At 41.3% G+C, this 12199-nt stretch overlaps 1 protein-coding gene across 4 annotated transcripts in view; it reads left to right on the forward strand.

The window, feature by feature from the left end:
- The window catches only part of zmp:0000000660 (arf-GAP with Rho-GAP domain, ANK repeat and PH domain-containing protein 2), a 161897-nt gene that overhangs the window by 51436 nt on the left and 98262 nt on the right, over nt 1-12199 (forward strand). For all 4 annotated transcript variants that reach the window (XM_039609635.1, XM_039609634.1, XM_031749355.2 and 1 more), the window contains exon 10: nt 5020-5126. In XM_039609635.1, coding sequence (XP_039465569.1) covers nt 5020-5126 — 107 coding nt within the window. The remainder of the gene's footprint in view (nt 1-5019; nt 5127-12199) is intronic.

Consider the following 12199-nt stretch of genomic DNA (forward strand, 5'->3'; position numbering starts at 1 on the left):
AAACAGCCCAAATTGTTATTTTATTTTATTTTTTTTGCATTTGAAGTTTTATATAGAGGCCGAATATAAAAGCGTTTCGCTGCCAGAGGTTTTATGTCTCTGTTTACAGTTGTTGTCTATCACGTATAGACAGCCTTAAAGCCAGCGCTGCCGTCACACTATTTTCAGTAACCTCGTGAGTCGAGCAAATGGACCAGACAGCATGTGAAGCTAAAACTGAATGTGACCACAAATTGTGACTAGACAAAAGCTCACGGTGGGGTTGCACTTTCAGTAATTTTAACTTTATTGTAATCAAACACCATCATGCAGTAAGTTCACACCCGCTGCAGTGCCCACGTTGCTGTTCTTAGTCATTGCTGCGCGCACGCTCATCTGATCTCAGGTGCACACAAATAAAGATTCATGACTGTCTCGTGTGTTTGTGACACCGTCGTGTGTTGTCAGTTCTGTGGGCAGACGCTGTCAGCTGTAGTCAAATGAAGGTTGCACCGAGATGACTTGCGATGCTTCTCGTAGCTGTCTGAAAGTGGTATTAATTGTGTGTTTGCATGCTAGCATTTGTTAATTAGAACAAAGAGCAGCTGAGGCTGATGGGGGAAATAAACCAAATGAATCTGACCTTCTACTGGAGCTAGAATAAAAGTCTCAGAATAATCAAAGTCCCCCTGATTGAGGTCTGTGCATGCTAAAGTCCGGGTGGACTGACACTCATTGGAGTCATGTGTTATTAGTTACACAACCCTATGATCTTTATTTTTTCCAGACAATCTCACGATGGAAGAGCTGTGAGAGTCTTAAAAGTCTTTACAGCTACCTGCAGGATCCACAGTCAAGCTTTGTGAAAACTTTTTAACCAAATGACCAAAAGTGTGACTTTTATTAGTTGTTGGTTGAAACACGGCCTCAACCAATTTTGAGAATTGAAGAAATTGAACTCTGTCTTCATGCGTTCATGTGACTTCCGTGTTCTCCTCCCTGTCGCCGCCCTTCGCTGCCTCGCCGCCCGATGTTTAAAATGATCAAGTAGTCTTTTGTCTCCATGTGTGCTCTTTTAAACTCGCCTACCCCCGTGTGAGACGGTGTTACCCTGCATGCTTTTAGAGCAGCTTTAAGTGGTTGAGTGGTCATGGAATTGGAGATGGACGTGAAGGCCTGCCTCTATTTGTCTGGGTTTCTTTCAGAGCGGCTCGGTGCTGAGAAGCGACTGACTCGGAAAGCTCTGAGAGAAATAATTGGACGCACGGCTGGAATATTCCAAACGGCCTTTGCGCAGAATTCACGAGGTTAAGTGCGAGCGAGACTCTTTGTCCTTCACGCCTTGTAACAGCTCTGGAGATTTTGTTGATATGAGCTGATTTTTGTACTTTTTTAAAATAAAAAATTAGTTTCACCTCCCTGAGATGCTTTGCATATGGACCACAGGTAGTAAGTCATACGCATGCGTGAGAACATTCGCCTTAGGGCCTTTTCCCCGCTCTCTCCTCCTATAAGCGCCATTAATGCCTCCTACCCCTCAGCAGTTGTAAAAAGGGTTATTTTTTTTTACCTCTAATGCCTTTGCTTCTTCTCTCCATCCCTCCATCCTTGGTGAATTAATTGGAGAGGGCAGGAGGCTGCAGCACATATTGGGTAGGTAACGAGTGGTGAGGGCTGGACGGCCGCTAACACCCAACTCTCTAATTGGCTGCCTGAGTGAGATGAGGGTCATTAGATATAGGTGACTGCTTTGCCCTCTCAGCACATGCATTCAGACAGGCGTGAACACTCATGCCTGCATGCACGCGTACACATGCAGACATTCTTCTGCTGTCATTTTTTTTTCTTCCACGTAACTCGTTTGTCCTTCTGCGGGGCTGTTCGTGTGTTTTCTTTTACAACGCCACATCGAGCTCCTCTGCTGATCTGAATGGACGGCAACTACTCCATGACCCCCGCGCTCTCATTACAGCGTCATGCGTCTTCAAACCTCTGAACGCGCTGAACTTAAAAGAGCAACAACTGTACGCGGCTGTAATTGATAGGAGAGAGAGGCAAGTTTCCGCTGCCCCCGAGGCCCTCGCGTCAAAAGTTTCAGCTCAATTAGGACCTGGCCGTACGAGCCTCACTCTCACATTATCTCTCTCTTTCTCTCCGTCGCTTATGTCATCCTCTTGTGAGATCAGAGTGTCTTAATTACTCCTAACGCTTCACGGGATCTCTGCATGACGCTGCCTCGTTGTCCTCTCTCGGTATTGTTGCGCGGAACTGTGGGACGGGAGAATAATTGGTCGCGCTTTTCACTACAGTCCTCTAAATTTGTTTGAAGTAGTCTAATTGGGGCTAACGACGGCCAAATGAAGATTTTGACAACATTAGCCTCAATTGATCCAGCCCACACAATAGCAAAAAGATCAGGCTGGAAATGCTGCAGCATGAAAAAATATTTAAGTAAACTTCCATCTTGGATTGCAATCTGCAAAATCTGGCTGCTCTGAGAAGGTGGTTGCTAATTATTTAGCAAGAGATATGGCAGCGCTCTTCTCCTTCACACACACAAACACACGCACGTGTGTGTGTGCGCACGTCTTCTCACCGCTAGTTCGTGCGTTTCCAAAAACGCGCCTAATCAGCGTCGATGGCGTCGATTCACTTCCTCCTTTGTTTGGCGTAATTAGTGCAAATTGTTTTCGCTGGTGAAGTTAGCGCAGAAAACACACATGATTTATAGCTGGCACAGCGTGGCAGCGTTTAGTGCTCCTCACTTAAGCAGTATTTGTAATTCGCTGTTGGAGTATTGGTGTAGATGGTGTTTTATTCTGGCTTTTTATACACACACACACACACACACACACACACACACACACACACACACACACACTTTCTCTGTCAACTGCTCAGCTGACCCCTCGCCCGTCTCACCCACTCTCACTGAGGATTATCACGACCTCCCTTCACATGCACGTTCTCCCCGGTCTCTCCCTTCCTCTGTGTTCTCGCGCTCTTTGTCACCCTCATCTTTTTGAGTCACGTTTTTTTGGCTTTGTCTCAGTGCATCAGGGATGCTTTCGAGTGTGTATTTTTCTTTACTGTAAAGTTGGAACCCCTCTGTCTTCGGCTCTGTTTTGATGTTTTGCTTACATGTGTGGGAGTGGGTGCGCTTCTTCCGTCTCCCCGTCTGTTTTTCCGTCTCTTTCTGGCTCGGAGCTCTAGGCTATAGAAAATGGTCTAAACTGCTGTGAGTGTTGAGGGTGAAGTGGGAGAAGGGAGGGGCATGCAGAGTTACAGTGGAACTTGTGAAAACTGTGCCTCTGCACATAACCCCTATTTTCTGAAATGTGCCTCAGAAAACATTGAAGCTGAAAGCTTGGGTTGGTTTGGATTCCCGAGATGAAACTTTTGGCTTTAACAGAGCTTTGCTGTTATGCGCAGGTATACTCTCCCTATCTCTTTCTGTTTTCTATTGCTTTCTATGTGTCTCACACACATACACACTTATCCCTGTGTATCTCTGCAACACACAAACACGCACATCACATACAGAGTCAGTTTGTGCGTCATTGGTGAGGAGAGGAAGAAAGCCAATGACAGTTCAGCAGGTCCCTCTTACAAGTCTAACATTATATCCAGTTCCTGTGTGTGTGTGTTTATGTATATACTATATATACAGCTGTGACTGTGCTTCTTCCTCAGCGTTGACATTCAAGCCTCATTTGAGTAACAGGTTGCGACTTTAATGAGCTGACCTGTTGATCCCACCTTATTAAGCAGGGTCTGTAATTTGACCAGAAGGGGCTTGAAATACTGCCCATTGGTTGAAGCCAAATATTTGCAGGGCCCCTTAGGGAACATTGTTTTTAATATTTTCTGTATTCATTTTCAATTTGAAGCATATGTCTGTGCTTTAAAAGTGGGAGAAATAAAGATGTACAGGAAAGTAACACTCTTTTAGTGAGGAAAAAAAACTTTCGGAGTTTGTTTCAGTACAGTTCAGAATGCCATGTTAGGCCAACACTTCACAATCAATTTTGATGCTTATTTATTTACTAAGAAGATTGTTTTATGGATATAAGGGGCCTTTAAGAGGCAAATAAGCACAACATTAGTAGAGTCCGACCGATTTGGCAACAGGCCGATATTAGCTACTTTCCAGTCTTTCAATACCAGCATTTATAATGGTCATCCATCCATCCATCTACTCATGCATCCACCCTCTTCCACTTATCCAGTTGAGATCCATGGAGGGCTAAGAGACAAGGTCCAAGAAACTGGGTACACCCTGAACCGGCTGTCGCAGGGATAACAGATAGAAACGGACAACAATTCATGCTCACATTCATATATATGGCGAATTTATAATCACCAGTTAACCTAACCAAATGTAAGTCTTTGGACTGTGGGAGGAAGCTGGAGTACCTGGAGAGACTCCACAGACATGGGTTGAACATGTAAAACCCACACAGAAAAGCCCCAAACTTCTTGCTCTTTGTAGGAGAACCCTGAGATTATTAGCTTGTTTAATGAGCTAGAATAAAAATTTAAAAAAGCAATTCAAAGTACAGAATTTTAATTTATTAAATTACTTATTTGCATCCTTGTCAAGACTAAGCTGAGAAGATTCAAAGTATTTAATTGTGTACTTTCCAAACATGATGTTAGCGCAAATGTCATGTAATATTAGCTTAGCTTAGCTAGCCTCTCTGTTAAAAATTTAAAAGAGAGAGTTATGTTTTGTGTATTCTGAGTTATGAATAGTTTGGCCATGCTTGTTTGTTTTGTTGCAAAGATGCAGGTGAAAAGAATAATGAAAAATGTAGAAATAAGTGTTTGTGTCCAGTTGTTTCTCTTCGGTTTTAGCCTTAATGCTAAGCTAGGCTAACGATCTTGTGGCTTTAGCTCCATATTTAACAGTCAGTTAAACAGTCAATCCTGTAATGTAAGAAGAGGATAAACAGTTCCTTTTCATATTTTTTGCTGGGAAAATGTGAACAATCTGTTAAATAGTTATAATTTTTTCTATCTTTGTGTTTGTATTTTCAGGATTACAAAGCGGGGCTGGCTGTCGCTGAAGTGGAACTGACCGCTGCCAACATCAGAGACGTGGACCGCAGGGGCTTTGAAATCAACACGCCCTTCAAAAACTTCTGGTATGTCTACTCTTCATTTGTGTTTGTGCATGGCTGCGTCACCAGCATGTGTACGGCATGTAGCTTGGCATGCAGCGGCACCTATGTTTCTGCACGCTTTTTCCACCAACAAAGCTATTCATGCTCGGCTGCACGTGATATTTGATTTGTCTTTTTATGTGTGTGAGAGAAGAGTGCACTCTATCCGTTTGATCTTTCAGCTCTTACTTTAACACATACTCTGCTTCTTATTTCTTTTTCATCTTCTCAAAGACGAATGTTGGAAACGATGGCGCCTCGCCTTCGATACAGACTCTCTTTTAGCCAGGTTGACATTGTACACCTCCACATTTGTTTAAATCTTACCGTAGGAGGCTGTGGGATGTCAAGCCATGATTTCCAGTCCTCTTACAAACAAATCCTGCAGGATCATCTTCTAATTCTAGCCACACAGTTTAGGAAATGTCCATACAATAAGTCTCTTGTTACACTTTATTCTAATCTCAGAAGTCCTATCTCACAAACCATCCCACTTTACAGCTACAGTAAAGGGTGAGGGCAGGGGTTTTAGTTAAGCTGCTCTCATATATTGAGGGTATTAACAGTCACACAGTATGATAAGAGTTTAGGGAACTTTCAGTCAAATAATATTCACATAGTCCCATCACAGTGGCCTCTTTCTTTCTTGTAGCAGAGGAGAGGTGGAGAATTTATTCACCAGTATCTTGTATTTTTGGGAGTGTATATTAATGAGATGTAGCTGTTTGGAAGAAGTTGATTTCTTTCTGTTTTTGTTCTTTTTGTACGTGCTACCTGCCTAACACCTCACTTCATTTCCTCCCTTCATTTTTGTGAAATGTGCAAAAAACTATCCCTTGCTCCTTATCTGTTAAAAACAAGAGTTCAATTAAGCTGATACAGTCAAATGTGCTGATGAAGGGAGCTGGATGAGAAGTGTTCTTTTGTTAGTGGAAATGATTAAAAACACTGTTTTAGCAGAGCCTCTGAAAAAATGGAGTCAAACTACACAATAACAGCCACACATTAACTGCATCTCTGCTATATTGCAGTGATTGAAGATGCCTCTTCTGTCAGGTCTCAGCAAGTTCATGGCTAAATCCTTGACTTATTAGATGCATTTGCAGTCTTGGCTTAAGTACCAAGTCAATGACAAAAATTGTGAAAACACAACGATGCTTCATCTTCATATAGCGGTGTAGATGCCACAGGCAAGAAAACTGCTGAAAATTGAGGGGAGGAAAAACCCCCCACATATATCAGCAGTGGTGCATAAAGAAAACAACTGCAGTTCATCAACCTCAAAGACAGGTATTTCATTTAGTGCGCACATTTCAACGTATGCAAGTTTCAGCTGTTCACTTAATTATAACATCATGATGTTAATTAGCTATTCTAAGCTCATTGTGTTCAGCAGTTTTGTTTCAATATATATGTACACTGTGTGCACACACAAAGAGGCAATAAATATACTTATAAGGTGCTTATGTGCAGATATAACCAAGTAACTGTGGTATGCGAGTGATCTGGCTCTACAGTTACTCTCTTGTCCCTGTAGGTTCTGGTTAGATCAGGCCTCTGCTGCAGTCACCTTCAGTTGCTGCTTGTTTGTGAGTCTCTGCATTCAGTTTTGTATTTAATAACTGATGAGCTGCCCTCTTGGGTTGAGATCAGATGACTGACTTAGGCATTGAAAAACATCCAATTGCCTGGTGAGACTCCTGCAATATGGTTTGGTTCATTATCCAGTCAGTTTTGTAGCATTTGTCTGAATCTGAGAGGGCAGTATAGCCCTGTACATGTCACAGTTCATCCTGCTGCTTCTACCAGCAGTCACATGGTCATTAAACACTAGAGACCTGTGTAGATGTTTTCTGGCAGTCTCTAATCCGTCCTCCTTGTTCTTAAATGTAACCAGTGGTTTGCACCTTGCTGTAAGCCCTCTCTATTTCCACTCATGAAGGCATCTCTTAATTGTAGACCTTGATGATGATATACCTACCTCCTCGAGAGTGTTTTTGACTTGATTAGATGTTGTGAAGGAATTTTCCAGACTGAGAAACAATCATGTAATCATCTACTTTAGTTGTCGGGGTCAGCTGGTCGGTGCATTTATTCTTGTGAAGATTGTTGCAGACTGTTAATTTTGGCCACTGCTAAAGTTTTTGCTGTTTTCCTGGTAGAAAGTTCTGTACTTAATTTTTGATAAAACAGTCCTCACCTGGCCATCATACTGTTGCTGGTTAGGCTCTCCAAATGTATAAAAATGACTGTAACGATACCTGGTTAAACCCCTTGAATTAAAGCTGAAAGTTGGATTTTAATAACTTAAATGACTGTTTGATTTAAAACCATCTGCTGCAGTCACCTAAAACAGTGCCATCATCCAAGAACCTGTGGACATTACTGTAATAGCGAAGGGGTTGTCCGCTGGTAAGTGATCATTGACTTTGTTCTTTGAGAGATAAAAATAATAATAAAAATCATAGCATGATTTGCCTGTTACACAGGTATAAGGTATAACAGAAGCAATGCTTCTTCCGACTAATAATACTAAACATTAGTCGTTACTTTTTGTGCTCTCTGTAGGTAAATGTGCACAATTCTGAAAAAAGCTGAAACATTTAGAGCTGAAATGATCAGTTTTTTCATAAACAAATGAATCTGCAAGGACTCGATGAAATATATAATTCAGTATCATCTTGGCCTTCTGTAGTAGATGTTGAATATGTTCAGTCTTTCAACAGACAAGAGAAGCAATTTGCAAACTTTACCTCGCCTTCAAGGAAACATTGATGGACATTTTTTGTCATCGTTGGATATTTTGCGGACCAAACAGTTAATTCATGGCAGACAAATTGAGACTGAAACAAATTGCTCTGTTATGCAACCCGGACAAAACAACTTGCACAACTTTTTGCCCTGCAACGATGATGCAGGATTTCATCATTAAGCCCACCCAATCAGCGAGTTACCTGTCGGTCTGCAAGGCTCCATTTTTACTTCTCGTGGTTTGTTTGTGGCAGATCTGAATAACGAGACAGCAAATTTAATATTTCATTTCTGGACCAGCTGAGCAGAACCGCAGATGTGAACGTGACCTCAGTGGTTACATATCTGAACAAACAACAAAAAAAGTTTCTTAAATAGGAGCTCAGTCAAAGCCATTGAACCAAACTCATTTTCATTGTCAGTCATTTAATACAAATGTATGCGCTTTTTACCCTTTGTATTACCATAGATGTTTTCCTTTGGGGTGTAACTAATGAGCAGCCGTGTCACAAAGTTAAGCCTGAGCTCTAATGAGACAAAAGAGAAACTCTTCATAAGTTTGCTTTTACCGCATTTAGCAGCACTCCTGTCAAATCTCTGTGACGGAGCATCTTGTAACTCACCGCATCCGCCTCTTACAACCTATAAACATATTGATCATAGCGGGGCGTACACGATCACCGTGCTTTTTTATGAAGTCTCCCCTGGGAGCTTTGTGCAGGTATCTCTGCCTCTGTAGGGCACAAAGCCTTTCAGGTGACTCGAGTCCTGTGGGCCTGCGATCAATGAGCGCGCTGCTTGTTTGTGCTGTAATGGCCCATTTAGAATACAACCGTCACAGCTGCCTGGACAAAGCACGGCTCGTTTGTTTGCGTGTGCTTTTGCACCGTTTCCTCTTTTCAGCCCTTCCTTTTTTCTTTCTTTCTTTTTTTTTTTGCGTTGCCCGTTGCCTCGCGTAAAGATTTTTATTTTTGCTCTCATTCCTCCACGTGTCTGTTGTATATCCGATCGATCTGTTTGTGTCAGCTCCCTTAATGGTCCCATCGTTTGGCACCTTCGTTAATACGCTGGATGTAATTGCCATTTTGTAAGGACCAAAAAAACCCGAACACAATAGTGAAATGAGCTCAAGTCCCCCGAATAGTTTTGATGAGATGATTTTAGAAAAGGTTAGAGTGTGTGTGTATCTGTGTGTGAGAGTGTGTATCAAATCGATTGGTAGCCCTGGGAGCGTTCTCCTACCTGCTCAAGGTGGGGATTAGTGAGAAATTCATCTAATCACTTTAAGCTGTGGAGACTCACTTTGGCTTTTCTATTGTTTTCGCTGCCGTTAAGTGGACGGTCCGTTGTGTTGGATACAATAGCAAACTTTTAAGAGTAGAGGGAATGACAATGAGGCACAGAGGAGAGGAGACGTCGGCAGGCAAAGACGTTCAACTTTGGGGAGAGAGAAAAACTTCGGGCTCATGATCAGAAAACACTTGTGCTACAGTAAAGCTGCAGATAAATGCCTAGCTCAAGGGCATATTGGAGAAAATCCATGTTTGTCTGCTTTGTTTTTTTGTTTGTCTGATGTGTATTGAGGTCTTTGGACAGTTTCACGATTTTTCTACCTTGGACAGAAAGTATTTGGTAATGAAAGCTCTCGGCGGCCTGGTCTTTGGGCTTTTGAAGGACTCATTACTGTAAAGTTTTTCAAATGTAATCTGTTGCCCACTGATTCCTTTCATCTCCATTGTATCAAGTGAACAGAAGGCGATCTTGAGGTGGATAGCGTAAAAATAAAAAAGCTCTCTCTAAAGCCATTAAGAAATCATTGCTAGAAATCACTAGGGGTAAGCGTTCTTAATTTGGAAAATGACCCTTAAAATGGTGGTTATATTTCTCTAGTCACTTCTAATATCACCGTTCCTCTGTCCATTTCTGCCATGTTACTGTTTGCACCTGTCTGTGAAAACTGCCGGGCTTCGGTGTTGTATCTGCGCCTTATTTCTTTTTAACTGTGGATTTTGTCTGCCATCACTTTCAGTGTAATGTTGTTGAGAAGGTCTTTTTGTGTTTCCAATGGGAGGAATGATTACAGTGTCCACTGAAGGCCACTTCATGTTTTCAGCATGTGTGCTCACACACAGCTCCAGAGTGGAACTCAAATAGCCTGTGGCTTGCGCACACTTCTACTACTTCATCTAAAAAATAAAAAACCACAAAAGACAAGAAAATCTTTAAAAATTTCCTTTTTCATAGTTTAATTGAAAAGGATAGATGTTCAAATATTTATTACATCTAATGTGCAAAAATTCAAGTCTTTTATGTTTTATTTTTGATAAATATGGCTTTGTGAGTCATGAAAATAAGAAATCCAGTATCTCAGATTATTAGAATTTCATTTTATTTCAAGTTGGAGTAAATTACTTTTCACACAGTGTAAATACAGTGCATCTCTCAGTCTAGTTAAGTACTAACAACCATCATCATGGGAAAGACTGCTGATTCAACAGGTGTCCAGATCATGATAATTAACACCCTGCACAAGGAGGATCGCCATAGGAGGTCATTGCTGAAAGGCTGGCTGTTCAGAGTTCTCTACTGAAGTATATTAATGAAAAGTTGACTGGAAAGGAAATGTGTACAAGTAACAGGGATGACTGTAGTCTTGAGGAGATTGTTGAGAACTTGGGAGCTTTCCATAGAGGGACTGAGGATGGTTTCAGTGCATCAAGCACCAACACGGACAGTCTTGTAAGGTCTTCTGGAAAGGAGCTCCAGCTGTTGCGTTGCTAATGCCAAGCCACTCATGTACCGGCGACAATATCGGCATCTTATCTGGGCTAAAGGAAAAAAGAACTGGACTCGTACTTAGTTGGCAGTCCTCTTTTCCGAAGAAGGTAAATTTTGGATTTAATTTTGAAGCCAAGGCCCAAGAACCTGACAGAAGAGCTGAGAGGCACATAATCCAAGATTTTTGACGTCCACTATGAAGTTTCTACAACCTGTCATGATCTGGGGTACTGTGTCATCTGCTGGTGTTCTTGGTGGTTGGCCTACTGTGTTTCATTGTGTCCAAAGCCAACGCAAAATCTGCCAAGTAATGTTTCCATCTTCCAATAAGCTGTATGGAGATATTGATTTCCACTTCCTTTGCCAAAACTACTACCACATGGTTTGCTGCTCATGTTATTACTGTGCTTCACTGGCAAACCAACTGATAGGAACCCTCAAAAAACAATCTTTTCCCAAAAATTACAGATGAGCTGAAGCTACTATCAAAGCAACCTGGGCTGGACTTCAGCAGAGCTACAGGCGTTGATGCACCGATGCAGTCGCTTATGGTTCAGAAGGCCCAATAAGGTCTTCGGGGTACAAATGAAAAGACTTTTAAGGAGTTGGACATTTCTCTATTGTAAATCATTTTAGGACATGAAAACAGGATTTATGATTTTCCCGAGCTAAATGAAAACAAAAACAAAAGTCCTTAAATTGGGCACAGATGGGTGAATTTTAATAGATATTTTTTTTTATTATTATCTCTTAGTGTGTTTGTTCATTAATAACATTGCAGATGGACATAATGATAGATGTAACTCATGTAGAATAACAGAGTTTATTTAGTGGCGTCAGTGACGGGTGGTTCGATTAATTTTTAGACTGCAGGATATAAGCTCTGTGGGATTCTCTCTGTAAAGGAGGGCAACTTTAAGAAGCGATGTTTGTTGGTTTCTTGTCAAGGTCATAGGGGCTGTATTGATTATCCACAGTTTAAAGTGCGTCACTCTCTCCGTAATAAACACTTCTGGGAATGACTAGTTGTCATGGCCAGATGAATTTTTCAAGAAATATTGAGGTTTTCCATTTAAACTGGCTGTTACTCAATATATAAGTGCTGTGTTTAACAAAAACTATTTCTCATATAACAAGCCAGAGAAACTGAGAATGTCAAGCCACTAGACTTCAAAATTGGATTACCAAATTTGATAGTCATAGGGCTTTTTGTGTAAAATACATTTTCATGAGTGGGGAGTCAAATTAAATCCTTGGGTGAATGAGGAATCTTGAAGCTGACTTCAGAGAGCGGACCATGAAGGCCGTGTAGGGCATTTGAAACTTAATGTTAGAAGGTCTTATTTAATGGAATTGCTTGACTTTTCTTCTTGTTCACTCTGTATTTCAGATGAAATATGGAGGTAGATGAGCTGCTTAACTTACTATAAAGACTATAAACCCAATTATAAAAATATCACATTGTGCTCTGAGTAACATGAAGACTCTAGGATGTCATTGTACCTGACAAAGAAATCGTTTGCTAT

The sequence above is a fragment of the Oreochromis aureus genome, linkage group 3, assembly GCF_013358895.1.
Source record: "Oreochromis aureus strain Israel breed Guangdong linkage group 3, ZZ_aureus, whole genome shotgun sequence".
NCBI classification, from domain to species: Eukaryota; Metazoa; Chordata; class Actinopteri; order Cichliformes; family Cichlidae; genus Oreochromis; species Oreochromis aureus.